This window comes from Nanorana parkeri, unplaced genomic scaffold, assembly GCF_000935625.1.
Source record: "Nanorana parkeri isolate BGI_ZX_2015 unplaced genomic scaffold, ASM93562v1 scaffold1137, whole genome shotgun sequence".
NCBI lineage: Eukaryota > Metazoa > Chordata > Amphibia > Anura > Dicroglossidae > Nanorana > Nanorana parkeri.
In genome coordinates, this window is record NW_017307405.1 from 327,901 (window position 1) to 353,101 (window position 25,201).

General features: G+C 38.8%; 1 protein-coding gene across 1 annotated transcript in view; it reads left to right on the forward strand.

The window, feature by feature from the left end:
- Positions 1-25,201, forward strand: part of NKAIN3 (Na+/K+ transporting ATPase interacting 3) — a 361,396-nt gene that overhangs the window by 217,612 nt on the left and 118,583 nt on the right. The window contains exons 2-3 of the mRNA XM_018568104.1: positions 1,682-1,819; positions 3,584-3,664. Coding sequence (XP_018423606.1) covers positions 1,682-1,819; positions 3,584-3,664 — 219 coding nt within the window. The remainder of the gene's footprint in view (positions 1-1,681; positions 1,820-3,583; positions 3,665-25,201) is intronic.

Below are 25,201 nucleotides of genomic sequence, written 5' to 3' on the forward strand. Positions count from 1 at the left end.
GGCGGGGGGAGCGGGAGGGAGGGAGCTGCGGCTAGCACTATCTTCAGGGATTTCTGTAATATGAGATCTACCATCGAACTAGGTCTTATTTTTGTGGTAGGTCTTATATTACAGAAATCCCTGAAGATAGTGCTAGGTCTTATTTTCGGGGTAGGTCTTACTTTCGGGGGAAACAGGATATTATCCTAGAAGTTCATATTCTTTTTTGCACAAATGACCTTGATTATATGTTCAGTAAAGATGAAAAATGCTGTCTGTGCTGTTAAATAATACTGTATTTTTAATTATGTATTCCAGAAAATGCATAACAGTTCATAAACCTTTTCTCATAACCATATGTATACAGTGAGAGTAAGCTGACACTGCCATGCATGATGTAAAGAGCTGAACTGATTTGCTGCAAAGGTTTTATTTTTCTTAAGCTAGTTTTTGATCAAAGAGGCAGAGTTTTCATTTTAACTGATTAAGCAGCTCATTATAACTAAAGCAATGAGTCTTAGCAAATGATACATTAGCACTACAGAGTGTAATTAGCATTTACAGTGTCCCTATATTATAGCATGCTGACTTTCATGGTGCTGACTAATGGTATATTTTCATTTCACAAACTATCTAGTGATTAGAGTGGTTTGAAGGGATAAAACTAAAATGAAAGGGAAAGTCTGTAATTTTATGTTAGGTTACTCATTTTCTAGATAAGACCACATGTGGTTTGCGCCGCAAAAAGCACACAGTTCTTTGATAACAAACTCTTTGTAATAAAGGTCAGTGCAAAACACATTTGAGCTGTATAACGATGGCACTTTTTTGTACTGTTATGAAGTCTATGTGGGCACCATTGCACCTGTTTTTTCTACACTGGAATACAACCACTGACTAAGCTAGGTGTAGTTTAATTACGGTAAGTATTTGGATGTGAGAAAATGATCTGAATACTGAACTACCCAACGCAGTGTTCACAAAAACATCATTTCTCATATTGTTATGGATTACATATGCTGTGGAAGTGTCCAGTTACTGAAAGACTATAAGGTGGAAAAAAAACTGCTCTTAGAGGAGTTTATATATCAATGTTTTCACCCAAGATTCACACATTTTTCTAACTGAATCTATGCTGAATGTGAAAAATGTGTGAGTCTTGGGTGAAAACATTGATCACAGATAGACCAGTAAAACACAATTGTTTGCATTTTTTTCAGCATCCAATAAATAACTACTAAATGCCTGCTATTTACTATAATGCACTTGTTGGTCTTTGTCTAGCTGGGTAAGAGGGTCAGAATAATTTACCTCCTGGACATTTGTGAGTGTAATAAAAGAAAGGAAGTTATTGGTAATCCAATAACAGAGTATTTGTCAGCAGAGTCTCTGTAGTTGTAGTAATATGCTCTCTTCAATACATCTGCATACAGCTCATTTATGCATATAAAGCATGTATAAAACATTCTGGTTTTAATGTTCATAATAATATATATGGCCACTTAGCAAAAACTGACCTGTTAATAAAGTTGTACAAGTAAGCAAATAAAACTCATTGCAACTGTGAAAGGCTAAATTTAAATTTTGATTAATTTGTTACATGTTACAAAAGATATTTACCTAGTTATTCAATATAGTGTTTATAGTGTTCTTTTCCCTTATTAACATATTTGAGGAATGAATCATTTCTGTTTTCTTTCAGTTGGCAGCATTGGAAAGACAGATATTTGACTTTCTTGGATACCAATGGTCACCAATCCTCGGAAATTTTCTTCACATAATCGTTGTAATATTAGGATTATTTGGTACCATACAGTACAGACCGCGATACATAGTAGTGGTAAGTTACATAATTTACTTCTTATTAGGATATTTCAAAGGTAAAGTAAAAAATGTTTATAGGCATATTAACTGCAGATGATAGATAGTGGATGCTCATTTCCAGTGACCATTCAGTTCAACGTCTCTGATTGATGCGCAGGAAATAATTATTCACACAGCTGCTAGCTTTAATTTAAAAGCATGTTTGCCAGTATGAAAACAAGTAAAATTACACTATATTGCTATAAAAAAATGATGACTTTTAGCAAGATTTTTAGAATGGTACTTATGCAGAATGTCACTAAAAAGACAGACAGACAGCAGACACCCTCGAGGGAGATGAAGGGAAAGGAGACAAGCATTGGAAGTCATGTTATCAACAGATGATGAAGGCCTCTGTTTGAGTTGGGTAGGATGCCGGCCAAAGCATCCCACTCCACCCCCTACTCCCTTACCAAGAGAGTCCACCCAAATCCCCCCCTCCACGTGCACCACCTCAGGTGGCAAAAAGGGACACCACAGATAGCACCCAGTTTAATAAACAGTTAAGTACAGTGACGTGTATCTAATCGTGATGGGAATATTATATTGTGTGAGTGGCCAATCACCAGGTCTAAGCACTGTTGCGTGGGTCAGGAAGAAGGTCCTTAGCCCTGTGTAAGCTTTTTCACAGAGCAAAACAATTCCTGAACAAGGCTTTTTTACTCAGGGCTCTGACAGACCAGAACAGAACTGCTTAAAGCTGGCCAGCTCAGTAACTCCTATGTCAGCTGCATTCCTTTCTGCTATATGCACTTGGTTGTTTCAGTGACCATGAACCTATAGCAGAAGGGTCCCCTAGACTTTTCTGATTTTTGAATAGCTGTGACTCCTGTAGTGTGCCCTCCCCCTTCCTGTGCTCACCACTGCCTCTGCCATCACTCAGGAGTGCTGATTGGGTGCTATTCTGCATTGCCACTATGCCCCAGCCATTACTGACAATGAGGCTGGTGTCCTGTCTTTATGCCAATCTTATCTGCAGCTTTTCTGTTCATGATTTCAAGCAGGGAGGTTGGTAAATATGCCTCTAATGTCTACTGTTCTCTTTCATTTCTGATTGAACACAAAAGAGCATAGTGCTGAGCACTTCCATGTTCATTCATAAATTGAAGGAAATCCATAAACACAAGAAGCATGTTTACTAATCTCCTTCAGTTTGAGAATAAACACAGAAGAGCTCTGTACTTAGCAGCTCCATGTTCAGTAGTAAGCCTGGGCAGCAGTGGAAAAGGAGAATAAGCACTGTGTCCTTGATCCCTTCCGTCATTCTTAAGGGGAAACATCAGGGGTCTGTTTAGACTCCTGGTAAATATTGCTCTAGTGCATAAGAGGTATAGAACTGCGAGAGCTGAACTGGTTAAAAACACACTAAATTGCAGTGCATAGATATAAATCAGATATGTAGGAAAGAATTGGATTTGTACCTGAAATGCATTATCATGCAATAAATGAATGTGTTTTACTGTAGAAAAATGGACACGTGAATAGGCATATTAGGTTTTATGCTACACACAAGCATAATATTGTTTGATGAGCCCCTTAGAAAATCATTGTAGGGTTCCCAGGCAGACTCATGTTGCTGCTTCCTGAGTAAATCTGTATATGGGCACTAATGGGCCCGCTATGCTATTGGGTCCTACAACACAGGCATAATGTTCTTTTGCTATAGTTTCACTCCTATAAAGAGCATATTTTACTATGCATTATGATGTAGCATAACCTGCTGACTTTTTCCTTTACCTAGTATACAGTGTGGACGGCTTTCTGGGTAGCATGGAATGTATTCATCATCTGTTTCTATCTGGAAGTAGGAGGACTCTCTAAAGTAAGTGTTATTTATTTCTTATAAGAAATCTGTAATATGCATGCAGTGCAGCAGTACATCTACTTTTTATGTTTTGTGCCAGTTCAATGATGTGATGTGATCTAATTTTCTTATATTTTTTAAATTGTGTTAGTGGCAAGAAACAGAACAATGACATTCATGCCTACAGTATGTCAATATCAGAAATTTAAAAAAAATGGCTTTAGCACATAGGGGTCTATTCACAAAGCTGCCGAGGGCAGCCGAGTGAATGACCGATCAGAAGTGAAGTGAGACGAACACTGTTCGGCTATTCACTTCAGGCTGGTACGGCTGATTTCAGCCGTATATCGGCTGAATCAACCGTACATCGGCTTGCTTCGTGTGGCTTCGAAACAGCCGAAACTAAGCTAGTTTGTCATGCTTTGGTATACAACGTTGTATATTGCTCAGGATGGTGGTTAGTTTACATTATTTGAAATAATACACATATGAAAGTTTTTAGTAAATTAAATTATAAAAATAGTAGAAAATCTTAAGAATTTACACTTGATTGCGGATATCATAAAAGGGAAACAAACATTTGTTTCTATGCACAGTGAAAAAATGCAATAGGTTATATTTTAATAAGACTTATGCATACATATGCCCAATGCAGAAGTTCATCCAGTTATTGTGGCTTCTAGGCAGCTATCAGCCTGGGTGTCATATGTTCTGTTGGCAATGGAGGTGCCAGAAATCATGATGAATGAGTCCTGAACAGCAGTAGCACATTAAAGTAAACCTGCCACAAACCTGCATAATTCAAACTGAGCATATGATGAAGAACTGCTTAAGCAGAGACAACTTTCAGTGAAAACCACATGTCAAAACATCCAGGAAATACAGACACAGGCAGATAAAGTTATATGCAAATATTCTTAAATATTCCTATCAAAAGTGTATCTTTCCCCTCCTTGCTACCACCACCAGAGCCCTTCTGTCGGTTCCTTATTCTAATGAGTGGCCTCGTTGACCGATAAATGGCTCATGATTTAATAGATGGTAAGACCAAGCTTAATATTTACAGAAGATTTACGTTTTACACCAAATTTTGGCTCCCTATAACTCTAAATGTATTGATCCTTTTGCTGATTTACACTGAAGCTAAGCCTTGCAAATGCATTTATTCACCATATGCTCTGTATGGAATGACCATATTGATGAAGGGTTTTTCTGCTTATGTGTTTTCCTCCATTCCACAATAACCCTTATGGCCCAAGTGGTTGTAAGAAGAATCTGCAAGAACCCTAATTTTTCACATCTGCGTGTACATAGCCAGAGAATAGGTATGTTGTTGCATGAATCCATGAGGACTGAATGGGAAGTTAAATGTTATTTTACTTAAAAAAACCATAAGTAAAGTAAAATTACCTTTTTATAGGAAAATAAATTTAAAGTATTTGCTAGAACTAACACCGAAAATTACAGCCTGTCAACCAGAAGTATGCTGGGAATAAAAAGAGTGTATTGTTTGGGAGGCATAGATTCTTGTGACTACAATTTGTACTCATTGATCAGTCCGTTAATCATTTCAAATGAATAGGAAATTAGAGTTGTCCTTCCCCTACTTAATACTTTGCTGGGCAAGAGAACTATATATATACACATTATGTTTTTGGTTTCAGAAATATAGCACGTTTAAGTGAATTACCAAGACTTTCTGTATGGGTTGGATGACCCTATCCATCCACTGTCACTCATGACTCATTTGTATCAGAAAGAGCATGGTTCCTGTGCATAAACCTGCAAACAGGGTCTCTGCAAAATCAATGGCTGTCAAACTGCATAAAGTCTGAATAATATACATTAATTATTTAAGAGATGGTTAAGTTGTAAAAGTCAAGTTATCCTTGCAGTGAGAAGCATTGTCCCTTGTTAGCAATCTGCTGTGTTTTGCAAGACCGCAGGGTGCAATTTAAACAAAGAATTAACAGTTTACCTACGCAGTTGACATTTTTTATATTCTAGGTGTTAGAATGAAATACTGTGTGATATATTATTTTAGGCATGTATAAGACTCAGAGTACTTTTATTCTATGCTGTTTGTAATATCAAGAAAAATAGCAAACTAATACAAATAATTCAGAGACAAATCTACTTTGTCCCAGAATATGCAATCTTCATAGTTACATAGTCAGGTTGAAAAAAAGACACAAGTCCATTGAGTTCAACCTATAGAGATGAGAAAAAAAATGCTTTGCCCACAGTTACCCCCTGTTGATCCAGAAGAAGGCAAAAACAACCCCTATAAAGCATGGTTCAATTTGCTCCAACAGGTGGGGAAAAAATCGGATATTCCCTGGATCAACAATCTCTGGTGCTTAATATACCTATAAAAACTCAATATCCAGTAATATTTTGTGCATTTAGGAATGCATCCAGATTTTTTTTTTAAATAGTTAACTGAGTTAGCTAGATCTAGCTCCTGGGAGAGTCTATTCCACATTTTCACAGCTCGATCTGTGAAGAATCCTTCCCGTGTACAAAGGTTAAACCTCTTTCCTTCCAGACGCAAAGAGTGCCCCCTTGTCCTTTGCAGTGACCTTAAAGTGAATAATTTGGCACCAAGCTCACCATTAATGTATTTATACATGGCGATCATGTCTCCCCTTAATCGCCTCTGCTCCAGAGAGAACAAATCCAGTGCAGCTAATCTTTCCTCATAGCTGAGCTCCTCCATGCCTCTTATGAGTTTAGTTTCCTTTCTCTGCACTTTCTCCAGCTCCATAACATCCTTTTTGTGAACTGGTGCCCAAAACTGAACTGCATATTCCAGATGAGGTCTTACTAATGCTTTATACAGGGACAGGATTATGTCGCTATCTCTGGAGTCTATATCCCTTTTAACCACTTCTGGGGGGGGTCACGTAAATAAATGTCATCCGCTGAAAGTGGTTATACCAAGAACACGGATCACTTGTACGGTGCTGCGGCGTGTGTGTGTCCCTCCACCGCCGGAGTCACCTTTGGCTTCCTAGGCTCCACTGTCCCCCATATGGCACGGCGGGTCTCCACTGACAGATCTGAGGGAGATCAGCAGGCTTCCAGCCGCTGAGCTCTTCTCCGATCACTGCACCCGGAAGTGATGTGCATTGCATCACTTCCGGTGTTACTGTGCACATTCTCTGGCATAGATCTCTGTTTCATCAGCTTCTTTGGGGTCCATTGGTGACATTAGGGGTCTGAAAGACCTCTAATGTCTCCATAAAGAGGACCTGTCAAATTATATTAGCTATTACATGGGGGGCTTGTTAGCCCCCTATGTGATAGCAATAAAGCTGAGTATAAAAATAAATAAATTAAAGTAACAGATTAAAAAATGCAGAAACATTTTTTAGCATTCCCCCGCGCTCCGCGTGCATGCACATACAACGCAAACACGTGGCCGATGCGCCTACATGCAAAAACGAAAATTGTGCCACACATGTTACATATGATCATGAGCGTCAGAGTGAGAGCAATAATTCTAAGTCCATCAATCACTGTTAACACTAAACTGATGAGCGTAAAAGCGTTTAAAGTGTCGCCTATGGGAAAATTTGGTTATTGTAGTTTTTTGCCGTTTCACAGACGCACACAATTTTAAGGCTTGACATGTTTGGTATCTGTTTACCCGGCGTGACCCTGTCTTTTATATTTTACCAAAACATTTGGATTATATTCTGTTTCTGTGCATTTTTCACTTTCATTTTAGTGTTAGCCTAAAAATACTTGTTTGTTAAACATTTGCGCAAATACCGTGCAACATAAAAAAAAATGCAACTAGCACCTTTTTATTCTACAGGGCCTCTGCTTTCACAAAATATATAATTGTTTGGGGATCTGAAGCTGTTTTCTAGCCAAACATTATGATTTTATCATGTGTGTGTGCAAATGTAGGAAATTGCTCTGGGCAGCAAGTGGTTAATACAAGAAAGTATTTTGCTTGCTTTAAGGTGCCCATACACTGCACGATTCTCGTACGAGAATCACGGGAAATCCCGCGATCGTACGAGAATCGTGCAGTGTATGGAAGGCGTGCGATCGTTTCTACTGTACGGTCGCACGTCTTCCGTCGAACCAGCAGGCTAGAAAACCTGCCGAGAATCGTACGAGTTAGTGGCCTGCTGGTTCGACAACTGCCGAACGGGCCGGTGTGCGCACGCGCAAACAGCCCGTTTGCAGTCATCTTAAGCCCGCCCCTCATTGCAGTCATCGTAAGCCCGCCCCTCAGGGGGACGGGCTTACGATGATCGAGAGTACGATCTGCCTGTCCAAGATGGGCAGATCGTACGTTTTTTTAATCATTTTACAACCATCGCAAGACTAAGGTCTTGCGATGGTTGTACAGTGTATGGCCACCTTTAGAAACTGCGGCTTGACATTGCATGCTATTATTGAGTCTATGATCTACCAGAACACCTAGATTTTTCTCCATCATTAACTCCCCCAAACATACTCCCCCTAGAGTGTATGACGCATGCATGTTTTTAGTCCCCAGGTGCATAACTTTATAACTTTCATTTATCAACATAGGTTGATATAGGTTTAAAGAGTGGATTCAACATATTGTAATTGGGGGTATTGTACAATTTTTATTTCTATGTGATAAACTTTCAGGGAAGCATTATTTGGTAAATAAAAAAATACCTTTTTCTATTTCAGTCCACTCTGAACTGGAGATATGTGAATTCTGGTTGTCCAAATCAGTTCCTGTCTTATACATGGCTTAAATACTCCACATTAAGATCTCCCTGTCATAATTCCCATCCATGTCCGCCTAGGAGTTTTGGGTATTTCCACTCATCTTTGCATGTCTCAGCTTTTTTATTAAGCAGAACATGCATGAAAATGCAAGATTACTCTATTTCCTGTGTCATATAAAGTAGATCCTATGCTGCCAGACTACTCAGAACAATGTTTTGCCATGATGTAGCGTCATCCATGAAATCCTTTTCTTTCTGTGGCTGGAAAAATAACAGTCTTGTTATTACTGTCATACATAATGCGATATCATATTAATAGAAAAGTCAATCTTATTTGAAAACACAAATTGTCAATTTTAACGGACTCATTAACAGTTAATTGATTGCACACTATGGAAGTTGCTGGAGACAGGAGAATGGATCTACATGTCCTCTATGTTGTAGTTACTGCATGGTCTTCCCCCAGGAAATTATTAATGTACACAATAACCTTACAGCATTCCATCTAGGGAATTGTTATAGTAAAGACTTTAACATCCACAGCAAATTATTGGAAATTATGTAACCTGCACATTGATCACTGTAAAACGCCCTTGCTGCCTCACTAGACTGCTTCAATGAAACATTTGTTTATTGACATTCCGGAGTATGTCTGAAGCCATGCATAGAAAACCCAGATCTGAGCCAGATTGTGGACGTGTAATTCTGACAATTAGTGTATGGCAGCTTCCCAAAGATAGGAAATTAAATTGAGACTCTTCCATGTATTGATTAAGTAATGTATTGAAGTACTCATTTGTGGCTAAAAGGCCAATACATCTTTGATTGTTGCCCATTTTAATTTGATGCTTTTGAATTGCTCCAATTGAGGTAAGCATTTAAAGCAATAAGGGAGAGCAATTCATTATGCCTGTCCTGTACTAAAAGATAAGATTTTTTCCTGAAAGTTGTCAGAATATGAATAGAATAACATTAATAAAATAGTTAGGCCAGCTGCCATACATTTTCATTTGGTGTGACATGTAAGTAAATTGGGTTTGCATTTTTATGGAGAGACTACCTCAAATGCATCCTTAGGAGATAAATGTGTCTGATATCTTTAATTTCAAATCAAGATATTCCTCCCGGTGCGCACCTGTTGCCTGAACAGTCAGGCCAAGACTAAAACATTTTCAGTTCTGTCCAAAAGGGCTAGATTACCTGGAAGTATCTGTAAGCTTTTGTCATCTCCTAGGGGCTGCTTTGCATAAGTCAAATCTGTAGCCCTTAACTTCTGCAGCTGAACTTCATAATGGCAAAGGAAGCAGTAAAATCATTATATAAACATATAAGAAAACTATAATAGTATTGGGTCAATTTTATTTTAGTATTTTTTTTTGTTAAGGTTATTTTTTTGCCTGTTATATCATTTATTCACTATTTATATACAATCTTTGTTTTACAAATTAACATCTAATACAAAATGGTTCCCAGACGACTATGGGGTCTATTGGTAAATCCTAAGAAATCATAGGAAATTCCTATGCTCCTCAGCTCCACCGAGTAGTGGGAATGCTGTGCGAATGGCTTTACTTTATAGCTGAGTTAAGAATGTATAAATAGATCCTTATGTGTTTTCTTAAGAGACAGCAAAGCAGAGCAGCTTGCTTGGCAGCTCCCTTTTTCTAATATATAAAGTACCCTCCCTACCTACCTAGTTTCAGCTGTCTCATAAGGTAGGAGTCACTGCTCTAATAGCTCTTTGGAGGTCTCCGTTTTTTGTAAGCTCCAAGTCACTCTAGTTGGAGCTTGTGCAGGGTTGAGGACTCCCTCCAAGTCCCCATGTGACAATGGTGGGTCATTTAACAAGCACAGGTGCTGCCACATGATATAAGTAATATGGTCCTCCATAATTGGACATGCAGGGTATTTTTTCATTAATCGTATTGATGAGAGAAATTAAGAAAATGTATGTATGTGCTGCTGGCAGAGCAAGATTTACCATTAGGCACCATAGGCATGTGCCTACCAGTACCAGAGGCAAAGAAGTGTCTTTACTCTGTATAATTATTAGACACAACCATCACATAAAAGCTTATTTACACATTATCACAATGTTATAAGCCAGGTGAAAGAAAGGATTTGTTAAAAAAGAAGTGTTCCTAGTTGAGGGATGTTACTTAGGGCACCACATGTTGTGTACCCACAGGTTCCAGATGTGGAAATCCAGTCCCAGCTGCTGGAAAAGAGCACATTAAAGTTAAACTGTTGTTTTGTCTAACAGAATATTATCAATATTGTTATATATTGTACAAATAAAGCAATAAATAAGACTTGATTAAAGTAAATCTGCCAGTAAAGAAATATGGAGGCCACTGCTTCAGCATTGGTAATTCCAAATTTCTGTCATGATGGGTTCTCTTTAAAGCATACTTCAGATGTCAGTATTGCTTATTTTTTTTTTTTGTCAAATTTTTTTTTTAGTAAAATATTTTAATATAAAATGTATTGAATTTTAAAATCACTGCAACCCTGCTACATTTCAATATATAAAACGCTGGGGACAATGGGTATTTGTGCTTAAAATTCACATGCAGATAGTTCAGTATAGGTAAATCAGATTAATGTATCTCTATAGTGTTCCACTGTATATCTCTATTTATTTATAATGTATCTCTATAGTGTTGCACTGTATATCTCTATTTATCTATAATGTATGTCTATAGTGTTGCACTGTATATATCTATATATCTATAATGTATCTCTATATTGTTGCACTGTATATCTCGTTATATCTATAATGTATCTCTATAGCATTGCACTACAGATCTCTATATATATTTAATATATCTCTATAGTGTTACACAGACAGTCAAGTGACTAAGCTTAGGTAGTGTACTCTTAGATGCAACTATTTTCACGACCAAAGTCACCTATACAGGCTTCAAATTCTTAGAAGCACTCTGAACTTTAGTCACTCTATAAATTCACTGTCAATGCACAGAATAGGTTTTCTTCTTTTAGACTGTTCTGTATGCAGTTCAACTCCAGTACTTAAAGATTTGTGACATCTCTGACCTATACAGCTCAGTACCAAGAGTCTGATCCTGTTTTTTAATGTAACTAGTTAATGAGTAAAACCTTCCTACTGAGCACCTAGCTCAGCTGTATTAATCATTCTGCCGTTTGGTATTCAAAAAAGAAGCATACAGTATATTAATGGATGCTAACCTTTGCGGTGCTGTTACAATAACAGAAGAAAAAAAAAACCCTGCATCAAATCATTTTCCGCATAAGCTATTCCTCAAGGCGGTTCTCGATGACAGAGAAATGTTTAATCATGATGAACTATTATCCCCTTGAAATGTGTATATCATTACTTAGGGGAACTCTGAGTTTATAGTGTGCTTGTGGTTTTAGAGAAAATTAGATGTAGAAAAGTTTGAGGGGCAGAGAAGGTAGGCACCATCCTCTTTTAATTATTTATTTTAAAGTATGTGTAAGCCCAATCACTAGAATCTTATATAAGATTGCACATGTAAGGAAATGTAAAAAGTAATTTTTCATATTTAAAAAATCTCCCACTTTTCCTAAATTAATATCTGGTGATCCTGCCATGAAGGTCCTTGTTCAGGTACTGTCTGCCATGAGTTGACAATGCTCTCTCTCCAATTGGTTCCTGTGTGTTGACACTCTATCACATACTCTTCCAAAGGAAACTTTAAAAGAGAAGTAAAGCAAAAATCTTTTTTGGCTGTAGTTCTCTTTTTGGGTCACAGGAGTACATTAGTAAATGTACTCCTGTGACCCAAAGCAAGCATATATCGAGCTAATGCCCAACATCAGCTAACAAGGCAGAGCAGGGCCGCTGCCGAGAAGAATCCCAATCTCCACGCAGCTGAGATGCCGAGCCAGCTGTGCACCCCTTCCCCTGTGTGTTGTTCCAGTGAGATCTCAAAGAATAGAGATAGGAGGGGGAATCCTGTTTGGGGACAGTTACCATCACTTCTCTCCCCGGGGAGAAGAGATTGCTCAGCTCTTGTTATTCGAGCTGGCATGGGACAGCTGCAGTGTCCAAGCTGGCTCTAAGTAGTTTGGAGAGTATGTTTTAATATCACCACAATTCTCCTTTAAGTGCCAATGCCCCATAGGTATCTTCCACTGTTGTCACCATCAGTTGTTAAAATACATGTATGCCAGAATTTACTGAAAGATGCTATGGAATATCAGCAGTGTTAATATAAAAGGTTGAAAAAAAAAGCATATTGAGGCCCAAATGCTGACCAAACCAAGCTCTGTCTTCTGTATGATCACGCTCCCCCTTTACTTGTGGCAGCCATGAGGAAGTTTAATTGTGTTGAGTCTGTCACATATAACTCTCCCTTAGCCCAGTCAATTGCTGCTGTCATAGTAACAAGCAAATAAAATTAAGTCATACAGCAATACACGAGGTCTCAAATCCCAAATGCCATTTATTATTGTAATGCAGTCAGCCTGCATATACAGTGTAGTAATAAATATGCTTGTGTTTTTTGTTTTTTTTTACATACTTTGTGCTACAGCAAGTGCTAAAATACCCAGTGAACAGCGCTCTGGAGTATTGGATCACTGCTTTTACACACAACACAGCAGCCTGTGTCTCCAGCAGTTTGACAAGCTCACCTGCACTCTGCTCCAATTTACACTCCTTGAGCAGCACCGTTGATTGGAGCAGTGTGTAAGGGGGCATGCTGGATTTATAGAGACTTGGGCTACTGTGTTGTGTATAAGAGCAGTGGTCTGACGCTCCAGTGATACACAACAGGCTATTTTAACACTTGCTGCAGCACAAAATATGTACAAAAACTCCCACAACTATAGTTATTATTGTATATGCAGTTTGATTGCATTACAGTAATAAATGGCAAGGGTTCCATCCATGGGCCTTAGGGAATACCTGTAAAGTTAGCAATCTTCCTCCCTGTTTTCCAGATGTACTTCAATGTTATTCTTCTTTTGTCAACGACATTTTTACCCAATGCTGATTTAGGCATAGGTCATTTTGAATCCACCCTTACTCCCCTCCCATTACCCTGACTCCCCTTCCCTGTTCCTGTTATTGTTTATGTAAAATTGCAATACTTATGCTTTAGGTTTTTTGGGTACAGACGACCTTAAGCTATGTACCATGGACACACATTTACACTGTAGGAAAGTGGGCAGACCCTGCCCTAATAAGAATGGCTTAATTGTGTTTTGATATGCATCTCTTAAATATTATTTCCCTTCCTTGTGCCTTATGACTCATGTGTGTCATTGTTATATTGCCACTCTGTCTCTGTACTCGGTTTTCTTAATAAAAATGAATTGTTAAAAAAAAGTTAGCAGTCTTCCTCTTTTATTTGCAAAAAGTTTCAGATTTCTTCTAAAGTATCCCTGATCCCTAAAATTCTATGTCAATTTTGCATAGGAGGTGGAAGGTGACACATAGTTGTGCTCATAGTTGTTTTTAACTATATGCAGAGTACAATCCCCTGAGGACCTGGGGGTTCTTTTGCTGCTTACAAGTGTTTGATAGCTAACTTTAGAGCCAATGCAGGTTAGATTCCAAAGTAGACCAAAACTTCCATTATAAATTATAGTATTTAAGTTCCCTACCTTCCACCATTATCATGAATAAAGTTTCATCCTCTTAATCGCAGATAGATAAAATTTAAATGTGACGCATACATTAAAAGCTTAATCCAGTACAAAATTACATTAAGAGGCTAATTAATAAAGTAGCAGCTTGACCTTACTTCAGCCATAGCACTGCTTTTCAAAGAAAACAAATATTTGGTTATATATATATAATGCACTTTACAAAAGTGCTTTCTGCTTCACAGGATTTAGGACGTTGGAGCAAGCGAAGCCCCGTTAATTTTAATTAATGGGGAAGCTTTGACAGGTTATGTGACCAAGCTGTCTCTCCTCACATCATGGATTGTTCATTGCAGCATTATGCAGAGAACACTCCCATGGACACAGGCTCCACCCCATGCTCTGCATTTTATGAATGAAAAATAAAATGCAGGCACAGTATGGAGTATTCACTGCAGTGTCCTACATGTTATAATAAGCCTCTAACTGTTACCAAAGACAATGAGCACCCTGAACATATTTCGTAGGCCAAAATCCAAGCTAATTTAGCAGCATCGCTGTGTGATCAAACACTATACAGTTTTGTCCTAATCAAGTCCATTTTTGCATAAAATCCTCCACTATCAGATACCATAACCTGAGATGGTATCTTGTACTGAAAAAAATGACCATTGGCCATTTGCATTCAACCAGTTCAAGCTGTTTGTGCTTATTTTCACAAATCTGTGGTTTTATTATTTTTTAAGCTGAACTCCAGGCAGACACCATTAAAAACATATATGGGGTCTGTTTTATCTGCTTCTATCCACACAGTCCTGGCCCACAGCAATTGGGCAGGTGGGCCCAGGGTACTTCCAGATTCGGAGAAGTTTATGTTCAGACCAGGTTCGGCAAACAGGAGCTCATCCCTACTGCTGATTACTCGCTAGATAAAGGCAAGAATGAGCTCATCCCTGCTGCTGATTACTCTCTATATAAAGGCACATTTAAATGAGGTATAGTTTTACCTGCTTCCTTTGAATCACTACCACATGGTTGGCTCCACCAACAAGGGGCTCTACAAGATGCCTATATTTACTTTTCCCCTGTTCCACCACCACCCAATCCACCACTGTCACCCCCCGCCATCAAAAAAAAAATCCTTAGAAGGTTTCCCCACATGACAATTGGTCTGGCTATTGATCACTGATCCAAGGGCAAGTTTTACTTGTTTTCCCATACCCAAGTATATCTATGAAATGTCTTGCATTAAACATATATACTAGTGAGTCTAGTGAGAAGTATCTACATACAATATATAAACTGCAGAAATAAATGGATGGAAAAGGATGGGCCATGTATGTGTCAGAATGTGTAAAATGAAACCGACATCAGACATAAAATAATTAGGATGGCTAACAGTGAACCAGACTAGAGAATATTGAATAGATAGAAGCGGTGAAGGGGTGAATGCGTGAGTGAAAAAATAAATAAAATGTGTGAGGCATAAAAAAAAAGGAAAATATGGTATTGTGTGTAAAACACGGCTACACCGGATAATTTGATTTTATCAGCGTACTGATTTCTCATGGAAATTTACTCAACTGCGGCCAGGTGCACACAGCACACAGTAAAGATTAATGATCAGCTTTCTCTCTTTGTTTCTGTTTAACCTTTTTGCTGATAGTGCTGCTGGGTTATAAGAATATGTTATAAGTATATGTGAAGGCAATTTTCTTTTTTTTTTAGTTTTAGATAGTGTGGGGAAGTGTCGGAAACTCTGACAGACATTCACTCTCTATATTTGTTTTTGTGTCCATTGTCACCAGAAAAGAATGTAGAGGAAATCCTGAATTTCACAATTGTCACTAGAATAACTGTCAAGAGGGGAATTACTCTCTCTTTGGAGACATTTCCTTTCACTTCCTGTTCCATTTTTGTGAAGAGAAATCTTCCCAACAGGCAGCAAAAGATCACCAGACTGGTTTTAACCCTTCCCTACTTTATGCAACGCTGTAAACAAATGTTTTAACTGTACATACACTTTGAAAAATGATGCACATTTTTCTTTTTACATCCTTGTTAATTATAAAGTCTGATTTTAAATGAACTTTCACAATTCTGTGTTGGTATTGTTGAGCTTTGCAATTGTAAACTTCATATGTGAACTGCTTGCCATCTTTCAGTAGCTTGGATGTGGCTATTATTGACTGGCAGTGTTCTGTTGAGGGCTTGGCGATCCGGGACACGAGTCCCGGGAACGGCACAATCATGTGAAATTGTACCTTTTTTTGCGACACACGACTTGCAGCTGTTTTAGCTGTGATCGTGTTCGTTTGCATGGGCGGAATCGCGGTGGGAAACTATGTGATCTGCCTGGCGTGACTGGGGTGCCATTAGAAAATAATGGCACCGCCAGTGCGATCGGCAGTGGTGGGCGACTCTGTGACCGCATAGCAAACCGGTCACGGATCACGCAGATGTGAACCTGGCCTTAGTGCCTGGGCCCATAACCTGTTGACATTGTTGAGCTGTGCAATTGCAAACTTCATATCTGAACTGCTTGCCATCTTTCAGTTGTCTCTGTATGCTGTATAATGCTGCATTCTGTTGTAATATTCTCCTAAGCAAGTAAAACTTAATTCAGCATTCCTCAGTGCTTCATCTAAACACATAACCAACATTCAGGTCAGATGGGTACAAGCTTTTATGGTCCTGTGAATCGTTGTTGAACATGTGGTGGTTTGAAAAGGTTAAAACAACCTTTACTTGTAGAGTAAATGTCCCTTACTCTATGTTGCAATGATGTTCTGGCAAGATGGATCCATCAAATTTTAATACCGGACACAGAGAAGGTCAGATTTAAAGGAAATATTTAAAGAAGAGCTTCAGGTAAAAAGTAAAGCTATTCAGCAAACTGCTACTTTATCCAGAAAACACTGAGTCAGAAAACCCATTCATCTTATCCATCATCTGTTGGTTACATGATCCCTCTTGATAAGCCTTCATTCAAAACTGAGCTAAGCACATTTCAGGCATTCTAAAAGCATTTTGTTGCAAGTTGTTTTTAGGTTTTTTCTGACTTTAGTGGATTTGTTTTAGCCAATAGAAAGACAGTTACCAGAAGGAGGAAGAAGCTTGTGTTCTTTTCGAGCATCAAGCAAAAAGCGACAGGTGACACCACGCTGATGTGTGAACGGCACTATTGAAAATTATTTGATTCCTCATGTTGAGTGCTGTTACACTTTTAGAAATGCGCAACAAGACATTGACATGTTAATGGGGCTTAGACTCATTGGGTTTCTCAAACTCCATGTGGTACAGCCTCTTGACTCTGTTCTGAATAGTGATGTGACTATGTCTATGGCACAATCTGCAGTGTGCTGGAACCAGGGAACACATGGGTCTTCATTTTTTACAGACGTAGATTCAGGGTCATTCAGACAAGTATACTCTCAGCTATATGTATTTAGCTAGCAGGACAACGATGTGCACAAAATGAATGCCAGGAAGAAGATTAGAGGCATTCCGTCCCTGCAGTGAATTCTCTTTTGGTTTAGAATATGGCTTTAAGTTGTCTACTGCCTGTCAGTACAGAAACTTTCAGAAAAGATACATAGCAGGTGTCCGCTTTTTTTCTGTAAAATAATAGCAAATCATGAGCAGTGTATGGATATCTGAGAAACTGAATAGAGGCGACCAAACAAAACAGGTCAATATCTCTGGTTTCCTATTGTCGTTATCTTGCATTATACAGTAGAAATCTGATCTATTAGAATTGACGGGTTTCTTCTTTATTTTACTGCCATTTTCTTTGTATGGATTTCAAGAGGAAAGCAGATACATTGTATGTGTTCCAGATTTCCCTACCAGACCATTAGAAATTTGGCTTCTACTTAAACTTCACTTGGTGGAAGGGGGGCAGCATTTGCAACCTTGTGCAGGTATTGACCTTTGCTTTATGGCACACCTACCTCCTGAATCTGTCCTCACCAAGTGATGCAAGGTCCATGCTCTTTGCCACATTTGCCATCTCCTGTTTTTCTTCTGGACCTGATGTCTTTTTTCTTTGCTCTGTGATCACTAGAGTTACGTTATCTTGGCACCTTGCTCCTATTCTTGTCCGCTGCGGTGTGTTTAACACACATGCTTCATGTCATGCATTCAAATATGTTGCATTATGGTACTTAATTTAAATGCATGGCCTGCCAATGCATCTCTGCAGACCAAACAATTTGCATTGTAGCAAGTTTGGTGGTAAAAGCAGCGCGCAGCAATTCACAGTGTATTGTTACTGTGCTCTGCGGTGCACTGAAACACTAGCGAATTGGAAAAGTACCCTTTCCCTTTAGAAAACTCATATGCTCTGGAAATGCGTTCTTGTCTATTTCTTTGTGTATAGCAGTTCCACATAAAACCCTTTGACCATTTTAGTACATTTAGGGCATAATGCAGAAACACATGTGCTTTTACCATAACTCATTCAGTGTGGTCTATAATGTGAGGAAGAGGGTCGATGTCATGTTTGTGGTTGCTTTTTTTTTAACCTTTTCTGTTATTGTAGTGCATTACTATTATTCTTACTTTGATAGAACAGTGGTAACCTGTAGCTTTACCTTTATAATGTATGAAGCATGAGGTTGTCAATTGATCAATATATTGTGTGTGCTTGAATTGATGAATGAAATGAGTGAAAACAGTTTACTGTGATATTTGTGAAGGGTGATGAATAACTCTCATCCTTTTTAAAATTAAGAGACGGAATTCAAACCAGCCAACGAGCTCTGAACACAGCATGCGAAAGTTCAAATCACATAAAGACATAATTGAACTGGGTTACAGCTTGGAATTCATATTACTCTGTATATTTCCACAAAGCATTGTATTCCATATCTGATGTGGCTTAGCCTGTCATGTGTCATCTGCTATGTGGTCTGTGAAGATCAAAGATGACATTTAAATTGTGTTTTTATTTATTTTCAGCGGGTATCAGTAGAGTATCTCTGTTGCCTGACATTAAGCATTTGCAGAATCATTGAGATTTAAAAAGCTACTGAAAAGTGAAGAATTGCACCATATCATAGCCAATTTAGAGAGGTTTTCCATGAAGAAAGATCTGTTTCAGGTCCTTCCTGCCTGAAGAAAAGGCAACTTCTTTGGATATCTTCCCATTTGTAGCTGGTTTGGGATTGAAATCATTCGATTTAATTTGCAAAGATAATGTTTGGCTCTTCCTATAAAAGGACCTGTTTATTGTATAACAAGCAAACTGGATAGTTTTCCAGGTTCTCGCTGCTACCTATTTATAAATGTGTATTTGATGGAGGAGATTAACTATTGATGAGTTTTCCACTTGCAATTTATTTTCCCCATTTATATAGTAGAGAAATGAAAATCTTGCAAAACGAATCAATCGAATTACCATGGCACTTTAAAAGTGGTGCAGATGAGGACTTGATATACTCATACAAGCTTCTTTCTTTTCTTCTGTAAACTATCTCAGTGGTTTTGTTCCATTTTGCCAGTTTTGTGAAAGTCTGCCAGTTTTGTTTGCAGCTTTTGCAAAAACATGGTAATACATTCTCAGCTTGCAAAAGCTCCTCCACCATTTTTGTAGTTTGCTAGCCTGTAGATCACAGCTTCATAACTACATGGAAAGACAGATGGTGAAGTATGTCAGAATACCAGCAGATCTGAATTACTCTGCAACTTCTTCATAAACCGATAGTTACAATTTATGTGTGCCGTCCTATCTGTCAGCCCAGAAAATGTAGTTAACAGTTGATTATGGTCCTGCTTGTATTACAATTGCTGCTGAGGTAACTCCCTGCAAAAGGGAGCTGAAAAAGAACACCACAATTGTATTTATCCTGGAAAAATCACTTTAAAACATGAGTGGATATACTGTGGGACATAGTGTGGATTAGTAGAGCCTCACTTTAAAACATGAGTGGATATACTGTGGGACATAGTGTGGATTAGTAGAGCCTCACTTTAAAACATGAGTGGATATACTGTGGGACATAGTGTGGATTAGTACAGCCTCACTTTAAAACATGAGTGGATGTACTGTGGAACATAGTGTGGATTAGTAGAGCCTCACTTTAAAACATGAGTGGATATACTGTGGGACATAGTGTGGATTAGTAGAGCCTCACTTTAAAACATGAGTGGATATACTGTGGGACATAGGGGTCTATTCACAAAGCTGCCGAAGGATCTGGCCGTAGCTTCGGCCAATCCTTCGGCTAGCTTCGGCCCCAGGACCCCTTCGGTTCAGGAGAACCGAGGGGGTGCTGTACGGGCTATTCACAATAGCCCGTACAGCTCCCGATCACAGCCGAGCAGCTCAGTCGAGAAAAGACACAGTGGGGTTTCTCTCCTTGGCGGCCGGGAGCGGGAGGCTCCCAGAGCGCCCGGGAGATTTAAAAAAAAATTTACATTTGTTTTTTTTTTACAGCAGCAGAGCCGCCGGACAATAGGAAACTATTGGGCGGAGCTAGCTGTCATTGCTAGCTCCACACAATCGTTTTCTATTTACTTTTTTCTACTTTTTTCACTCTTTTTCTGTTCTGCTCGGTGCCCCTGAGGGACCGGGCAGAACAGCCGAGCCAAAAGCCGCTCGGCGGCATTCTGCTATTCTCTCACTGCTGTTCGGGATCTTTCAGAATAGCCCGAACAGCAGTGTGAAGCCTGCCGGAGGTTCGGCTCAGCCGATCCAGATGTTGGATCGGCTGAGTCGAACTCCTTCTGCACTTCGGGTCAGCCGAACATGCTGAGCATGTTCGGCTGATCCGAAGCCACACGAAGCAAGCCGATGTACGGCTGATTCCAGCCGATGTACGGCTGATTTCAGCCGATGTACGGCTGAAATCAGCCGTACCAGCCTGAAGTGAATAGCCGAACAGTGTTCAGCTCACTTCACTTCAGATCGGTCATTCACTCGGCTGCCCTCGGCAGCTTTGTGAATAGACCCCATAGTGTGGATTATTATTTTTAATACAGGTAGAAATAACAGCTCAAGATAACTTAAACATTAGGACAAATAACGGGACTCTTGCTTCTCTCTAGGATATCTTGGGGATGACATATGTCATCTTTATCTCTGGATTTAATTTCAAGCAGGTCTAATGGCAAGTACCTATCTCTCTTATCTGGCTACTGGCAGAATACAGTCATGAAATCAGAAGTATGCCATCATATGTAAGGTACGAGTTAACTAATATCACAGGTCTTGCACAATGGCATTGCATTTATCACTCTGGAAGAAGAAACAATTTACCTTCATATCCAGCAAACATTGTATGTACCTCTCGGATTTAAAAGCTTATTATTTCTAGAGGCTTGAATGCTCTGATTTCTGGGATAAGCCCCGCCTACTTAACCGTATTCTGTCTAATATTAGTGCATGTAATGGCCACTGAAGTGCTAATATTGGATAACAGTCACTAGGATTAGCCCAGAGCCAGACAACCAGTAGCGATGTGAGACAAAATCATGAAGCATTATTTGTCATCCAAGAAAAATTATAACAGGCACCTTGTTCTGTCTACTCCTAGGCAGAACCTTAAGTTTTAAAAGAGAACTATAGGGTAACCTTTTATCCCATAGTTCTCTTAAGGGTGACGGGAGGACATATACTAATGTCCTTCCATGACCCAAAGCTCAGTATATAACGAGCGACAGTTGCTATATAATGATAGCGCAGCAGCCGTGCTTGATCCCGACAATACTGTCGAGATCCACCCAGCTGGCTGATTGACAGCGGGCTCTGCCTATCTAGAGCCAGAGCCAGCTGTGCCCACCCCTTCCCCATCCGTTGCTCCAGTCAGCGCTGGAGGATCGGAGCGGGGATGGGATCCCTGAGGGGAGCGGTGATTGCCAGTCACCGATCTCTGCAGGGAGATGATCGGAAAGTGAGCGAGCGACGGTATGTGTTCGCTCACTTCTTGATCAATGCAGCAGACATGTGACTGTTTCAATGTCACATGTCGGCTCTAACTATTAGGATGAGTGAAAATCACTCACCTCATAGTTCTCCTTTTAATGTTTAAAATACCCAAGAGGTTCACTTTAAAGTGAAGTGATGCTGCGCAAACTGCAGTAGCCTGTAGCAAGCAAGCAACAAGAGTCTCTTAACTGATCTAACACAGTAAAGTAAAATGTGATTGGCTTCTGTGAATTATTATTTTTTGTCCATTATCATTTGCATGCTCCTAAAGACAAACAGTCACCAATAGCCATCTGTTATAATCTGAAGCTGTACATTCATCCTATCGCTTCACTGACTGTGCTGAGGGTACATTAGATTTCACAACAAGCATAAGAAAAATGTAGACAGCCCCACCCAAGTGTGGTAGCCTTGAAGCTCAATCTATAAACCACAATGAAAAAGGAATGAAAAGCAAAACAAACTGTACAATTTATGATATAAAGAAATATATAATTTGTTGCATACAAATAAAACACAAAACCATATAAAATCAACCCTACCGAAAATAAAAATCACTTACAACAACCTCCAAAATGATAGATAACTTTGTCAATATTATATTTACAGTCAATGAAAGAGGATCAAAAATTGATTGATTCAACAGGAACAGAAACAGAACTCAATACTCTCACTTAGGCTGATTATACCTGTATTACAATGTACAGGTGCAGGAAATGTTGACATTTCAGAAATGTCCTTATCTTCAGGTCCTACTAGATATTACAGAAGAGCTGCCTTTTGGGCAAGCACAGTCACACCAGTTGCTGCAACATAGAATTGCAAGACTTTTTTTTCGCTTGCCCTTGCTTTGTAAATGACTAGTGGGATCTTTAGAAACATCAAATGGTTGAATTACAGACAGACCTAAACATTAGACAGCAGGATGCTGGCTTTATTGTCTAGCCAGGTAAGACTCTGACTCTGGGGTCCCCAACCTTTTTACACAAAAAGACAGTTCATTGTCCTTCAGACTTTAGGGGGGCAGACTTTGGTCAATGGGAGTAGAAAAATGTCATGGCAACAGTGTCAGTGGGAGAAAACTATGACCCAGGGCTGTTTGTTTGTGGAATTTAAAAAAGACCTAGTGTCTGTGGAAGGCGGAAATATGCCCTATTCTTTGTGTCAATGTGAGGAATAGTGCCCCATTGTTGATGTTGATGAGAGGAATAATAACCATTGGAGTCTGGAGTCTTCTGGAGTCAGAAGAATGAATAGCGCCCCATCAATGGTGTTAGTGGGAGGAATTATGCCCCATCATTTGTGTCAGTGGAAGGAATAGTGCCTTATTGTTATTATCAGTGAGAGGAATGGTTCCTCATGTCAGTGGAAGAAATAGTACCTTATTGTTGTTGTCAGTTGAGAGGTATAGTTCTTCATCATGTCAATGGGAAATATAGTGAGCCAAGGGCTAGATAAAGGTAAGGGCTGCATCCAGTCCGTGGGCCCCAGTTTGGGGGCCACTGCTCTAACTACAGCACACTTTGCACAAACTGGGGTGAGGTATGTAAATGTAAGAATTTCTGCTGCTCATACTCTAATTTCCAAAAAGGAAACAAACACTGACCTCTTCCTGTACTTTACTCAAATTCACTGAGCCTGCCGAAACATTAGAAAGTCAATAAGGAGGCTTGGAGATACAGGAATGGTTGGGGGAAGCGTAAAGCATACTTAAACCCAAAAACAAAAATGTGATATACAACAACTTTTATGTTTTTAGATGTAGTGGTTGCATTCTTTTTTTTTTGGGGGGGGGGGAGGGCTTCTTTTCCCTGCGTAATCCTGTGAATAACACATGTCCTGTCCCTTCTTGGCTACATTCACTTTCCCATTATATATAAGGGCAGCTGTGGCTGCCATTCAGGCTGCATTTTAAACATGTTCAACCTCTTAGGTTGGTAGTAAATAAAACAATAAGTTTACACGAGAAAGATAACATTGTTTTTGCTGTGTTTTTAGCTTAGAAAAATGGCAAGGACACAACAAGAACAACTAGTGTTAATTTAGTCATATAAAACCTTTCCTCGTTATTTTGTCAGCTGCATGTTTTCAGTGATGAAAACTAAATAAAAACTAAGTTAATAGGACAAAACCTATGACATAAATACATTGCAATTTTCTCTACCGGAGATTTAGTCAACAAAACTAAACTAAAACAATTCAGATGACTAAAATACGACTAAAACTAAAATACAACTAAAACTAAAATGGCATTTAGTTTTGTCATATATTAGTCATCTGAATTGTTTTAGTTTTAGTTTAGTTTAGTTTAGTTTAGCTGCTTGTTTATCTCTGAGTCCTCTGCTTGTTTGAAAATGCAGTTTTCTCTGGCAGCACCCTAAAACTAGTTAGGTTTTGACAAGCAAATGCTCAGTTTAAATAGCTCAGGCTTTATTCAATCTATTGTAAAAGTAATGCATATATGTCACTGTGAGCAGCTATACTTGTGGCAACTGTGATGTTGTTTAGAGTGACATCAGACTGCAGTTAAATATATAGTACATGACATGAAGTACTTGCTTTAGAAGAGGCAGCCCTTTCTCTCTGGTTCTCCATAGATTCTTCATTAAGTTGGTGTAGCAGTTATCAGTGTTCCATGAAGCCTGACATGACATTTCCAAATAAAGAAACTTGGAGCATTTAACTAGATTCACCTTTATAGAAACTTCCTAGAGCTAACTTTTAAAGGCAATGTAGAAACTATAACAAAGGACATTGTTAAGTATATGGCACATATTATTTGATAAGCATACAGTGTATGAAACTTCCAAACAATAAAAGCCAATATCACCGTTCTTTTTAAGCTAATTAAGGCTGTGACACCATTCTACAAAACTAAAATGAATTCTTCCTGCATTTGTCATATGGCTTTAAGAATAACAACTGATCAAAGGAACTTTACTGACATTTTTGGCCTATATCCTATGAGGAAAAATCCTTACTCATATGTACATTAATAGTCTTGGTGTCTTTAGGTATCTTTGTAATGCAATTACTCCTCTTGGAAGGTGTCGTATGTATTGTATACTTTATTGTATTATCATAAGTCACACATAAGTAACTGAGTTCTGCAGTACATTGAGTTCAGCGTTTTATAGTTGCATACTGACGTATTCATTTCAAGGTGATATATTTTCTAAAGTGCACAAGTATGTTGGATCTAGTTAAGTTTTGCCAAGCAAGCCATTTTTAACTTACTTTAATAAAAAAATGGCCTTTACTTTTCAATATGTATGTAATATGTATAATTTCCAATGACTTCCA